Raw genomic sequence first — 15,026 nt, 5'->3', positions numbered from 1 at the left:
TACAGAAGTCCAATAGCCACGTTTAGGATGACACTAGGTTCACTCAGTGTTTGCTAGTATAATGGCTTAGTTATAATGAGTTTGAGTGTGCAATGCAGCCAGATGTGCTGCAAATATCTGTGCACTACTGGGACTATACAGAAGTCCAATAGCCACGTTTAGGATGCCACTAAGTTCACTCAGTGTTTGCTAGTATAATGGCTTAGCTATAATGAGTTTGAGTGTGCAATGCAGCCAGACGTGCTGCAAATATCTGTGCACTACTGGGACTATACAGAAGTCCAATAGCCACGTTTAGGATGCCACTAAGTTCACTCAGTGTTTGCTAGTATAATGGCTTAGTAACAATGAGTTGGAGTGTGCATAGGGCAGGAGGGTACAGTGGCAGGGTTGTGGGTCTCTGGGTAGAGGAAATGAAGCCTGCCTTTCTATCCCTCCTAATGGGGAAATGCAGCGAGGAAATCCCTGACCTTAGCTACACAGACGCTGTCATCTTGTGTAGCTGTTAAACTCTGTTTTCAGGACCTGTCACCTATGGCTCTGACCCTGCCGGTATGAGCCCTTAAAAGGACTGATAGAAAGTGCTATCCCTAAGCTGTCCAGCGCTGTGTATGGAGCGTAATACAGCTGTATCGGCGATAGGAGCTGCGCCAGTGATGTTTAACATCAAGGACGCAGAAGAGATAATGGCGTCCGGACGGGCAGATACTCGTTTTTATAATGCAGGGACATGTGACATGGACATCCTATCACACATGCCGTTGCTTCTCTGGCTAAAAGTCCACTTAGCTGTGTGTGTGTCTGGGATTGGCTGACATGCTGGCCCTCCCCACTACACGCGCGCGCTTAGGGAAGGAAGACGAGGAAAAAAAAAAAAATGGCGATCGCCATTATACATACAGCAGTGATCTGAATGCGCTGTTCCCGCACACTATACACTGAAATGTCATAATAGTGTGAGTCACAGAGTGACTTACACTATTACAGCGGAAAGCCAGCTAGGAATTAGCTGGTTTTTTTGCTGCTAGAACCGTTCTCGAACGTATATAGAACTATCGAGCTTTTGCAAAAAAGCTCGAGTTCTAGTTCAATCTAGAACAGCCCCCAAGATCACTCGAGCCGCGAACTGGAGAACCACGAACCACGAACCGCGCTCAACTCTACTCTACACTGTGACATCCCTTCAGATATTTGTAGACAGCTATTACGTTTTCTCTGAGCCTTCTTTTTTGCAAGTTCAACATTACCAGATCCTTTAATCGTTCCTCGTAGGTCATAGTTTGCAGTCCGCTCACCATCTTGGCAGTTCTTCTCTGAACTTGCTCCTGTTTTTCAATATCTTTTTTAAAATGTAGTGCCCTGAACTGGACACAGTATTCCAGATGAAGTCTGACCAAAAAAGAGTAGAGGGCAACAATTACTTCACGTGATCTAGACTCTTTGATTCTCTTAATACATCCCAGAACTGTGTTTGCCTTTTTTGCTGCTGCATCACACTGTTGACTCAAGTTCATTCTGTGATCTATTAGTATACCCATCTTTTTTACATGTGCCCCTGCTTAGTTTTATTCCTCCTATTATGTAGATGTTATTTTTGGATTTTTTTTGCATTTTTGTAGAATTGTAGAATTTTGCATTTTTTCCTGTTAAATACCATTCTATTAGTTGTTCCAGCATATCCAATGTTAAAGGGGTGCATTACACTACTCATGCCACACACTACAAGGAACACATCAATGGGGACAATGGGAAAATAAGTTTCTTCTGCAAAGTTTACATGTAACTCTTTTAGGTTAAAAAATAAAGAATGAAATAACTATATGGTGCCTGATGAGCTTGGAAGAACTGAAAATCAGGACTTAGTGTAACATTTACAGGCATTTCTATTTTACCTCTCTGCAGACAAAATGCCTAGCTTCTTATGGAAAACTAAGAGAAAGAGAGCGCAAAATAGTGTCTTATCAGATAATAAAATAAAAGTATGTTACTGTAGACTCACCTAGTGTGGTTGTGAAAGTCACAACCAACATAAAAAGCTTACAGATAATAGACGGCTGCCGCAGCCCCACGTGTATATATCTTCAATGCATTTTTATCATCCTTTGGTGACAGCGTTGAGTTTACCCCTTCTACTCTCCAGCATTGAAGATAGCTTCTGATGGAAGCATAAAGGCTACGATGAACACATCCTCTAATTGCCTGTTAAAGAATAAGTGATTATACCTATAGACATCTTGAATCTGAGCTCCCTTGTAGCCTATAGCCCTGATTAACCATTTGCTGTTTTGTTTTGGGTTTTTTTTAAATTATCTTTTTCTTTTTACTTGTGCTTTTCTTGTGCCAAATTCATGAAAATCATGTGACTTCATAAATATTGTACAAAGCCCCAAATATTTTTTTTCCCCCTGTATATATCTGCTTTTGCAATTTTTTAGCATCAAAATTTGCACACATTGTGTACGTGTCGTAAAGATATAACTGGCGTACATAAAATTACTTTAAAAGGTATTGGAGTAGATTTGGGTCAAATTTTCAAAAATGTCACATTTGATGAGTCTGTCTAAAACATCTGGAGAAGATACATTGACAAAAAAGCAGTAAACTGGCTAAACCACAAATGACAATTAGAAAAAAGGTGAAAGTCAGTAACTGACAGGTATTCATGCAATGATAAATTATTGATATAAAATTCCAGCAGTGGATGAAGCACATACACACATGTAGGACAAGGTATTTTAAATAAAAAGTTTCACCTTGTTTCATTTTCCATCTCTGGGGAACTATTTTACTCGAATGTTTGACGCTGTTAAATCTTTTATACAATAACTCATCTTGAGTTTTCATCTTTTTACAGATTCCAGCGCTGATTTGTCTGGCCTTTCTATTTACACCCTTGGCCTGTGCTTCTAGAATAACATGTACCAAGAGCAAAAGCATTATCATCCTTTTGAGACAGAGAACAGAATACAGAATTGTGGTTAGCTTTTTTTTCTATACACTGCAGAACGTGAAATAAGGATGACCCAAACTGAACCCCAAATGTCCAGACAGAGATAAGAGTAAGCAGTTCAAATTGGGTATTATTCACACAGGTATCCAAGCTCTTAGAGATCTGGCCTGTCCTTGTTTGTCCCTAGCATTTCACACGGTGAGAATGTATAATGTATTTTCTCACCTAGTCCTAGGATATAGATGATATACTACATTTCCAGCAAAACCTGCAAGTGATTCTGAGCAAACGTAAAAGCACCTTAGCAGCAGTGTATCATTTGCGGATTATTAATTAGACTAATTTATTTCTAATAATATATTTAATTTAGTCATGAATACAATAACACAACACTTTTCCTCTCTATGATAAAATGTCACTTCAAAATACAGGTACTTAATTTGTCGTCTTCTGTTTCTGTATCATGGAAAGCTGGAAATCACCAATTCTTCTGTCATTACAGCTCCCACTGGAAGCCCTGAATGGTAAATGTGACTGGGTATAGATCACACTTCTAAAGGGGGCTTTACATGCAATAACCGCTAACGAGATGTCGTTGGGGTCACGGAATTCGTGACGCACATCCGGCCTCATTAGCGACGTTGTTGCGTGTGACACGTACGATCAACCGCTAACGCTCAAAAATACTCACCTAATCGTTGATCGTTGACAAGTTGTTCAAATCCCAAATATCGTTGATGGTGCAGGACGCAGGTTGTTCGTCGTTCCTGAGGCAGCACACATCGCTACGTGTGACACCCCGGGAATGACGAACAACACCATACCTGCGTCCTCCAGCAACGAGGTGTGCATGACTTTCATTCGGCTGCTCTCCACAACTCCACTTCAATTGGACGGCTGCCGTGTGACGTCACTGTGACGCCGCACAAACCACCCCCTTAGAAAAGAGGCAGTTCGGAAGCCACAGCGACGTCGATAGGCAGGTAAGTTCATGTGACGGGTACTAGCAATATTGTGCGTCACAGGCAGTGATTTGCCCGTGATGCACAAATGACGGGGGCGGGTGTTTTCACGAGCTACATCGCTAGTAATGTCGCTGCGTGTAAAGCAGCCTTTATTCTTTTAAATTGCAGTTTTTAACAGTTTACTAGTTTTCGGGTCTGCCCTTCTGGCTTGGGATTCACCCAAGAAACTGCTCGCTCTGTGACCTGAGTTGTGTGTGCTCAGAGGAGGAACCATTGACTAGCTAAGCCAGCTCCCTTCTTTGTCAAAGCTGATGTATAGAGAAAAAAAGGGGATGGCTTATTGAAAAGAGCCAATCTACCAGATCTATTTACTTTTGCCATGAACACAATCCTAGATCCAAATGTATGGAAAACTACATGCACCCATTCACTTTTGGGCAACATCTGCCTAAAGTGCCAGTGTCAAAACCACGGCACAATCACAATGCTGAAATAGAGTTTTGTACATGTTTTATATACTTGCCATGGTTTAGATGTAGGCAAAGAGATCCTGAATCCAGCGATGTATCACTTAGATTACTGCTGCACAATCAGAATTTTTAGATTTAGCCATGTAGCAGAGCTGAGAGAGCTGTCCCCGCCCACATCAGGCTCTCAATAGAGATTATAATAAAAAATCTCAAATACAAGCAATTCATAATGACCCCTGGCTACCTGGAGTAAGGCTAAACCAGTGTCAAGCACTACTCAGATAAACATATAGATACAAGAGAACAAGAGGATCTCCCTCCCTGATAAAGCAAGAACACTCTAGCAAAACATGCGTTGCGGGTCTCTAGGTCCTATCCTGTGATGGTGCAGGATTTATCCTGGATATGGCATTGCACTTAGCACTTTAGGTACTTGGATCCCGCTCTTTTGGTTTTTAATATTTACTTGCCCTTGGAGGGATTTTTTATTAATAAGTATAACATTTGTTACAGTACTGGGTATACCCCTTTTTTCCCTGCTCATATATTCCATCCTTCCTCGTTTATAAGAGGGGTAAAAGGAACCTTTGTGCAATCAATATATTCCTTAATTGTCAGGTACACTTCCTTGTTACTTATGTATCATCCTATCCCCATCTCATGTTTGTTTTTAAGACACAGTGATTTTATTGTGTAGTCTGTGTGTGATCTCAATTAATTAATAAATATTGTTATTTTTGCACAATACTCTTGTTCTCAGTAGAGGTTGTACATTGATAGTGAGGTGTAAATCAAAGAAGGGGGCATGCCGGACTGCCCAGCGTGTGACTTTGTAGTCCGACTTTGTAGTCCGAATGATAAGTGTCCTGCTGCTTAGACAAACATAGCAAATAAACAACAGATGACAAGACAGCATCCCTGAATTCTCTGTTGTAAACCTTGCAGCATGCTGTTTTCAGATTACATAGCAAACACCTGGTGACAGATTCCCATTGAGATTAAAAGTAGATTTGCTCTTATAGTAGGCCATCACTATTAGCTCAGCTGCCAGAGCCCTTCCAACAATCATTTGACTGAGGGATGGCACTGCGTTTGCTGGAGTTCCCTTTCTTGGTTACTTTACCAGTATTATAAGTTTTGTAGTACCTCTGTCCGGTATTGTAAGTCAGTCTTATTCACTTTTAGACTCTGCAATATCATTCACTATAGTCAGTCGGTAGGTGATGCAGTCAAGAGTTGGATCCACATTGATACACTAATTGAATACTGTTAGACTATCCTAAATACAGGATGTCAATATCAAACTGATGAAACACCCCTTTTTTTCATTACATTTGATTATCTTTCAGATAAGATAAATTGGCACAGGAGTATAAGTTTACTTCTGGTAAATTAAGATACTATATGCATTAATTATATGTATAAAACTAGAAAAAAAAACAGTTTTTAAAAAAGGACAAAAAAGCAACAATACAAAAAAGAAGAAAGCAAAGTGAGTAAACTGGAATAAACATAATAGATATTTTTTAACCTGTAGGGGTCAGTATTTACATGGATGCAGAACAAGATCTAAATGATACCAAACACATGATAACAGGTCAAATGCATTAGTAGGGTTTATTAAATAGTCTTCCTTATTGAATAGGAGATAAGTGTATATTTACTGTGGGTACACCAGAGATCCAGAACATGGTGATCCACAATTCCCATGTAAGGCTAGACCTTTTTCTGTCAGTTATAGAAAGGAACAGAAAAGTGATCAAGCCTTTGGGACCGCCCTCCGAAGATCAGAGGAGGTTTCAGAGATCAGCCCATTCATTGGATAGCTAATAACAGTATTTTGTTGGAAAACTCCTTTAAACTTTGTGGCTTCCATGATCAATGTAGAAAAAAAAAAGACAAAACAGATGACAAAAGGCAATATAGTAGAAAGTTATCCAAGTATACATCTGTAAGATCTTTTTATGTCATTTTATAAAAACATATGGGTCACAACTTATCAATGTTCTATGCCTGAAATCTGGCATAGAACATAAAAAAGTCAAAATATTTTTGAGCAGCACGGAGTTGTGTGAGCATGTTACGACTTTTGGGGTTTTGACACCCGTTTTAGCCAACTCCACCAAAATGGACAGAGCTTGGGCATAACGGGGCAGTGTAACTCCAGATCATCTAATTCATAAGAAACTCTGGCATACCTTATGCCACAAATAATACTCTAGTCTCGACTGATGTAAGATTTGTGGGCAGACATATAAAGGTGCACTCCACTTTTTAGATGCTCCTGAATCATTAAGACGCATGAGCCTCAATGAATTACATGCGTCTCACTCGAATACATTCCCTCTTCAACACCGATGTGAACAGCACTGATCTTGATTTGGGGGAATGGGGCTTAGGATGGATTCAGGCATGTATTATTTGCTGAGTGTAGGCGAGCAAAATCATCATAGTTTATGCTACTAAAGTGATATAAATTACGACAGAGATGTACTCCTGTCAGTGACTAGAGTACATCTATTGCTTCTCAATTACTTTTGGCGCATTTTATTTCGGCATACTGTTCACTAACACTAGCGCACAGAATTTCAGACTTGATGAATCAAGGCCTATGTGTTTTTGCCCTGAAGATGTACAAACATTGATGCAATTCAACATAATCCATAGAAAGAAACGCAAGAGACAGCCCAAACAAATTTGGCTACAAAAAACAGTCAAATAATACTCCTAAAATTGAACACTCAGATATAAGATTATTAGTTCTACTTGAAGAGACAGATATAGAATGAAGACACCTCCATAGCAGAAAATAGGGCTAATTTACAGTTGTTACACCACTATCCCAAAAACAAGAATTTTTATTCCTATATCCTATCAATCGCACTCCCTGCATGAAAAGAGGAGCAAGAGATTTGGGTGCTTAGGTAAACAGTTGTGGTAGGAGCACCCAAATCATATGACTGTAATTAGTTGGGGAGCCAGGTCACCCCCACCGATCTGACATTGATGACTTATCAATGGGATAGGTCATCAATATAAAGGTTGTGGAGCAACTACTTAAAGAAAATTAAAATATTACAGAACAGAATATTTTACAGTCAATATGAAAGCAAATACTACAAGATTCTGTGCAAACTACTAGTGAATAAATGCAGTAATATACTTTAGATTATGGTCAAGCACCGCACCACTCATCAATTGTACATTGGATCGTTCAACCATCAACAAACCAGGCTAAACTGACATATATGATATGTGATAACAAAAACAAAGACAACTAGTCAAAAACAACATTATCCCAAACGATCATTTGTGTATACTGTATATAAGCCACGATAAGCTAAATGCCTAGAATCGCTCATTCAGGATAACTTTAACAATGTTTATGGGCAGCATCAGCTCATTTCTTAGATAAAAAAAAAAAATTAGCAAAAATTACAGAACAAGAGGTAGCTACCATTTCTGTTGTACCGTCATGCTTTAAAAGTGTCTAAAGAAAATCAAGAAAGAAAAAAACTTACTTGAGGTTGAGAGACAATGGTTGCTCCTTTGCTTTGACCAGATCTTTTACTTTAAACGTGCTGCAGCCCAGGAAACTCTTCTAGAGATGAAAAAGGAGAAAGAAATCTTTGATTAGCTCTGGAATGACATTACCTTTTTTATTACCAGACGAGTGTACACCTCAAAGGTGACCTACTTCACCATGGATGAAAATGAGATAGCTTGTACTTAGAACTAGCCGTATGTTGAAACTCACCATACACATACAGATGTACGGTAAGTTAGAAGTGTTGATTCTTATCATAATTTCCTATTATATTACATCTTCTAATGATATTCATACTGTATGACCTACGCTGAAAGTCAGAATTACTAGACTCCCCTAAAATATGTAGGCCTCTAATCATCAAGCAATATAACCAGAATTCTAGTATAAACTGCTTTGAAAAGTCACAACATTTTGACACACTTTGGAGGCAGGTAAAGCGATACATGGGCACTGTGTGGCATGATGCTATTTCTTGTCTAATTCATGACAAGCTGTGACATTACTTACTCTAGACATCTTACAGTAAGGTTTGTGATGTGATGCACAGAGGTGCACACCACTCACTAGACGCACCTCTTCATGAATCAGGAGTAACTGACCCAACCACGCACCCTCATTGCGAAAATGCCAGGTCTTGGTGAATAGGGGCCATACTTTTTATACATAGAATCATAGAATGGTAGCGTTGGAAGGGAACTCAAGGGCCATTGGGTCCAGCCCCCTGCGACTGCAGGCTTTCCTAAATCATCCCAGCTATATGTTTATTCAGGTTCCTCTTGAAGATTTCCATTGATGGAGAGCTCACCACCTCCTGTGGTAGCCTGTTCCCCTCTCTGACTGCCCTCACTGTCGGACAGTTTTTCCTAATGACAATCTGAATCTCTCTCCTTTTAGTTTCATCCCATTGTTTCTTGTACTTCCTTGTGCTAGTGAGAATAGGGTTGTTCCCTCTGCACTGTGACTTCCTTTCAGATATTTTAGAAGCCCAGGAAGAAAGGAGTCTTTAAATTTTGACAAGAGTAGACATAGTATCCTAATAAGCAACACCATATTATTATTATTATTATAACTTATTTCATTTTTGCTCCAGGATACAAATAATTAAAAAGAATAGGCATGGGGTATAGTGCAAAAGGGGAAAGAACCTCACATGCCCCTGGAATAAAAGGACCAGTAAATATGATGTATAAATTCAGTAATAGGATACAGTGGGAACTAACATTAGATGTGCCAAACAATTGTGACTAACAGGATTACATCATAATGATTGCAGCTCACTACCATCCATGAATAATCACACATAAGGGCAACCAATATCACTCACCCATAAACTAGCAGCTCAATCAACGTCTGGTACCGGTGTGACGCCCTGGGCAAGCCATGGGTCACAGGTCATCACACCACCACACCCTACATCCCAGTTAGGAACACCAAAGCTACTAAAATCCTTGTTGCCTTCCTCCAGGGGCTGATGTTCACACCAGGGGGTGGGCCAGGTGGTTGGCTCCGCCCACCGAGAAGTACACACCCCTGGAGGTGGGAAGAACCAGGAAGTCCAGCTAGGGACAGAGAGGAGTAAACAGCTAAGTGAAAGTGAAGTGGTAGTGGAGCAAGTGAAGAAAAGGAGTGAAAGTGAACGTAGAAAGACCTGAAGTTAGTCCAGCTAAGTGCAGGACAGGTCAGCAAGGTCAGCAACAGCGGTGATCATCTGGAGGGGGACTGCTCGGAGGTTGCTGGAAGGACCGCGGACGGGTAGTGGCCCGGCGGTCTGGAGCAGTATACGAAGGACAGTCAGCACCAGGGCAGGGGCCTCTCGGACCCCGGCAAGGCTAGGAGTCACCATAATTTGCCGAATCCGTCAGTGAAGGGGACGTCGATCCCCCAACAACCAAGTCCCGACTGAAGGCAAAAGTCCAACCATTAAGGAGGAACACCACCACCGCCAGGGCACCAGTTCCTCAGGGCCAGCGTCTGCGGGCAAAAGAGGGCTCCTCCGGCCCATATCCAAGCCGAGGAGCGGGTTACCGGTGGGAACCCATCGCTACCAACAGAGAAACACTAGGTGCAGGTCAAAGGGACATCACCGTTACCTACTGGGAGAGCAAGTGCAGCCGTCCGTGGGAACCGTCTTTCCAGCCGTGTGGTTTACCGTAAAACTGTGTCAACGTCTCAGGCTGAGTGAGTACCACAGTGCCGCAAGGCACAGCGCTGCCCCCGCGTCCCTGCGCCCACCAGGCCCTGCACCTTCCACCCCATCACTGGGCCCCGGGATCACCAACCCCTACCCACGGAGGGGCAACGCAACAACTGGCTGCTCCACATCACCACTCCCGGGATCCCCAAATTGAGCAGCGGTGGTGCTACAAATCACCACAACCGTGGGTGGCGTCACGGACAATAAACAATCCCCACACCCAACAACCCCCTTTTCACTCACGGGCGAGGAGCGCCGCTAGAGTCCCCGGGATCCGGCTCATCGCTCGAGCCACCGAGCAGCAGCAGGCCGCAGCAGCCGCGGCAGCCGGACCCGAGCAGCAGTGGGAGAGCGCGGCGTCCCCTCCTCCGCCCACGACACCGGGGTTACACATGGGGACTGACGTCCCAACACATGTTTCACGTCACTACACTTATTCGGGGGACAGTTGCTTTCAGATATTTGTAGACCACTATTAAGTCTCCTCTCAGCCTTCTCTTTTGCAAACTAAACATTCCTAGTTCTTTTAGCCGTTCTTTATATGACTTGGTTTGTAGACCTTCTACCATCTTGGTTGCTCTTCTCTGGACTTGCTTCAATATATCTATATCTTGCTTGAATTGAGGCACCCAGAACTGTACACAGTATTCCAGGTGTGGTCTGACCAGGCCAAAGTATTGGGGAATAATTAACTTTCTTGATCTAGATTCAATGCTTGTCGTGATACATCCCAGAATTCTGTTGGCCTTTTTAGCTGCAGCTCCTGCAGCTGAGCACTGTTGGCTCATGTTGAATCTAGGCTCTACTATTATGCCCAAGTCCTATTCCCCGATGCTATTACCTAGTTCTATTCCTCTCATACTATATATGCTTTTTACATTTATTTTACCCAGATGTAGGACTTTGCATTTGTCACTGTTAAAAAACATTCTGTTCTCTTCAGCCCATTGTTCGAGTGTGTCTAAATCCTTTTGAATACGCTCTCTTTCCTCTCTAGTGTTGGCTACTCCTCCTATCTTAGTATCCTCTGCAAGTTTGATGAGTTTCCCAATAATTCCGTTATCCAGATCATTTATAAAGATATTAAACAGCACTGGGCCCAGGACAGAGCCTTGTGGCACCCCGCTTTTGACTTTCCTCCAGGTTGATATGTATCCATTTAGTATTACTCGTTGTGCCCGATCAATAAGCCAGTTTTGAATCCATCTAACTGATTTTTTTGTCAATTCCATACTTGACCATTTTTTCAATGAGGATGTCATGTGATACTTTATCGAATGCCGTACTGAAGTCAAGGTATTCGATATCCACCTCTATTCTTAACAACAGATCCAGTAATTTTCAAATGACATTTTTGAACCTCCATATGTCATACTTTGCTATTTTATGAAGGCCATACATGTTGGAGAAAGATGGGCAGATAAATTTATGCCTTGCTCCTGAACAGAGGGATACAATTTAACATTTGAAAGCTATTTTGTGAAACTCAATTCTGATCTCACCTATTTTTGCCCACAAGTTAACAATTTTTGTTTTGTCCAAGATATTTGCATTAAAGGGTCCGTCTGGTGCTTTTAAATTGATGACCTATCCTTAGGTTCAGCATTACCAGATCGGTGGGGATACAACAGATGGCATTGCTGGCTGCCAATCAGCTGTTCCCAATGACAGCCAAAAGTGGTCAGTTGCGAAGTGTAATAGCACAGCTCAGTCACTGGTTAGTGGCCGTAGGCGGGTATTTCAGATCTGACCCTATTAGAAGGAATAGGGGTGAACCTGCAGTACCCAGCTAAGGTCACTATACAGTTGATGGAGCTGTGTTGTTCAACTTTGAGCCCATCTGGCCACCCACACCACCTGGAACATCTAATCGGCAGGGGTGCCGGGTGTCGTACTCCCACCAATCTGGTATGGATGACCTATCCAAGTGATAGGCTATTAATATAAAAGTATCAGACAACCCCTTTAATTGGTTGTTACAATTTAAAACTTTTGTAATATTTTTTGTTAAATGGAACATGTTAGCAGGTTTTTGCTACCTCATCTGAGAGCAGCATGATGTAGGCAAAGAGATCTTAGATGCAATGCTGTATCCCTTAGATTACTAGGTACAGCCATTCTGATACAATAAGAATTGTTAGGTTTAGTCATGTCTTAGAGCGCAAAGAGATGTCCCCACCTACACCAGGCTCCCAATAAAGATTGTACACTGACAGTGAGGTGTCAATTAGAGGAAGAGGTGTGTTGGACTGGTGTGTGGTTGAGCAATGATAAATCTGCTGCTTAAACAAACATAGCAAATAAACAACAGATTGGGCTGTGACAAGACAGGCATTCCTGAATTTTCTGTGTTAACCCTTATAGCATTCTAGCTTCAACTTACATAGTAAAACCTGCTGACAAATTACTTTTAAAGATATTAATTAGATCTTGGGATAAATTCACACTGCATATGAATTGAACATTGAAGATATTTACAGTGGGTAAAGTATCCAGACCCCTTAAAATTTTTCACTCTTTTTCATTGCAGCTATTTGGTAAATTCAAAAAAGTTCATTTTTTTCTCATTAATGTACACTCTGCACCCCATCTTGACAGAAAAAACAAGAAATGTAGAGATTTTTGCAAATTTCTTAAACAAGAAAAACTGAAATATCACATTGTCATTAAGTATTCAGACCCTTTGCTCAGACACTCATATTTAAGTCACATGCTGTCCATTTCCTTGTGATCCTTCTTGAGATGGTTCTACTTCTTCATTGGAGTCCAGCGTTGTTTAATTAAACTGATAGGACTTGATTTGGAAAGGCACACACCTGTCTATATAAGACCTCACAGCTCACAGTGCATGTCAGACCTAATGAGAGTCATGAGGTCAAAGGAACTGTCTAAAGAGCTCAGAGACAAAATTGTGCAAGGAATAGATCTGGCTAAGGTTACAAACTAATTTCTACAGTACTCAAGGTTCCTAAGAGCACAGTGGCCTCCAAAATCCTTAAATGGAAGAAGTTTGGGACCACCAGAACTCTTCCTAGACCTGGCCGTCCAGCCAAAACGAAGCAATCGTGGGAGAAGAGCCTTACTGAGAGGTGAAGAAGAACCCCAAGATCACTGAGGCTGAGCTCCAGAGATGCAGTAGGGATATGGGAGAAAGTTCCACAAAGTCAACTATCACTGCAGCCCTCCACCAGTTGGGCCTTTATGGCAGAGTGGCCCGACAGAAGCCTCTCCTCAGTGGAAGACATATGAAAGCCTGCACAGAGTTTGCAAATAAAACTATGAAGGACTCCCAGACTATTGGAAATAAGATTCTTTGGTCTGATGAGATGAAGATAGAACTTTTTGATGATAATTCTAATGTATGTATGGAGAAAACCAGGCACTGCCCATCCCCTGCCCAATACAATCCCAACAGTGAAACATGGTGGTGGCAGCATCATGCTATGGGGGTGTTTTTCAGCTGCAGGGACAGGATAACTGGTTGCAATTGAAGGAAAGATGAATGTGGCAAAGTAAAGAGATATCCTGGAAGAAAAACCTCTTCAAGAGTGCTCTGGACCTCAGAATTGGCCAAAGGTTCCCCTTCCAAAAAGACAATGACCCTAAGCACACAGCTAAAAAAGTCAAAGGAGTGACTTCAGAACAATTCTGTGACCATTCTTGACTGGCCCAGCCAGAGCCCTGACCTAGACCCAGTTGAGCATCTCTAGAGAGACCTGAAAATGGCTGCCCACCAACATTCACCACCAACCTGACCCAACTGGAGAGGATCTGCAAGGAAGAATGGCAGGGGATCCCCAAATCCAGGTGTGAAAAACTTGTTGCATCTTTTCCATGAAGACTCATGGCTGTACTAGAACAAAAAGGTGCTTCTACTCAATACTGAGCAAAGGGTCTGAATACTTATGACCATGTGATATTTCAGTTTTTCTTGTTCAATAAATTTTCAAAAATTTCTACATTTCTGATTTTTTCTGTCAAGATGAGGTGCAGAGTGTACATTAATGAGGAAAAAAATGATTGTTTGAATTTACCAAATGGCTGCAATGAAACAAAGAGTGAAAAATGGAAAGGGGTTTGAATACTTTCTGTACCCACTGTATCATATGATTACCTAAAATATACCTCAGACAGATGCCTTCAACAGCCATAAGGCGTCACCATAGGCTTCAATGTGTACAAAAGGAACTGTTAACCACACAATATATTTTTTTTTAGGATGCCTCTGTAGAAATTGCACTACTGCTTGCAGCTAACAAAAAAAAGATATGCTGAAACATAACAGCATGTCAGAGAATAAATGTACTCTACTTTGGGTAAATACAGACTTATGATTATCCTTGAATAACAGCCGGAAGCTTTTCTAATGCATGTGACAAATGGACATTGCATTCACAGTGTGAAATCAGCCTTATTCCTTAGTGGCATGTCTGAGCTATATGTGCCCGATACAACATCAGCTGTGGGACCCCTATTTATCTGAGTAACTGTGGCACAGTATCAGGCAGCAGTTGCTGACCAGAAAAGGATATGGGAACGCGTCCACTCTGACATTTGCAGAGGCCAAGCGTTGGCAAATCTGTGCATGCTCTCATTCTCCTCTCCTGTCAGCATCAGCCACCTGTAACTGTGGGATCTGTGTGCAGTGGACAGTCGCTGCAGACAGGAGTGAGGGAACAGAACACACCTGAGGGACCAGAGGACTACTTAGGAAACAGAACACACCTGAGGGAGCAGAGCAAACCTGAGGGAGCAGAGCACGCCTGAAGGAGCAGAGCATGCCTGAAGGAGCAGAGCACGCCTGAGGGAGCAGCGCACGCCTGAGGGACCAGAGCATGCCTGAGGGAGCAGAGCAAGTCTGAGGGAGCAGAGCACGCCTGAGGGAGCAGAGCACGCC

At 41.9% G+C, this 15,026-nt stretch overlaps 1 protein-coding gene across 5 annotated transcripts in view; it reads right to left on the bottom strand.

Annotated features, from left to right (window-relative positions):
* Positions 1-15,026, bottom strand: part of INPP4B (inositol polyphosphate-4-phosphatase type II B) — a 1,087,411-nt gene that overhangs the window by 484,932 nt on the left and 587,453 nt on the right. For all 5 annotated transcript variants that reach the window (XM_075348265.1, XM_075348236.1, XM_075348245.1 and 2 more), the window contains one exon: positions 7,907-7,986. In XM_075348265.1, the coding sequence (XP_075204380.1) occupies positions 7,907-7,986 (80 nt within the window). The remainder of the gene's footprint in view (positions 1-7,906; positions 7,987-15,026) is intronic.

The sequence above is a fragment of the Anomaloglossus baeobatrachus genome, chromosome 1 (genome assembly GCF_048569485.1).
Source record: "Anomaloglossus baeobatrachus isolate aAnoBae1 chromosome 1, aAnoBae1.hap1, whole genome shotgun sequence".
Classification (NCBI taxonomy): domain Eukaryota; kingdom Metazoa; phylum Chordata; class Amphibia; order Anura; family Aromobatidae; genus Anomaloglossus; species Anomaloglossus baeobatrachus.
Note: the sequence above shows the minus strand (reverse complement) of the source record. Positions and strands in the feature narration are given on the sequence as shown.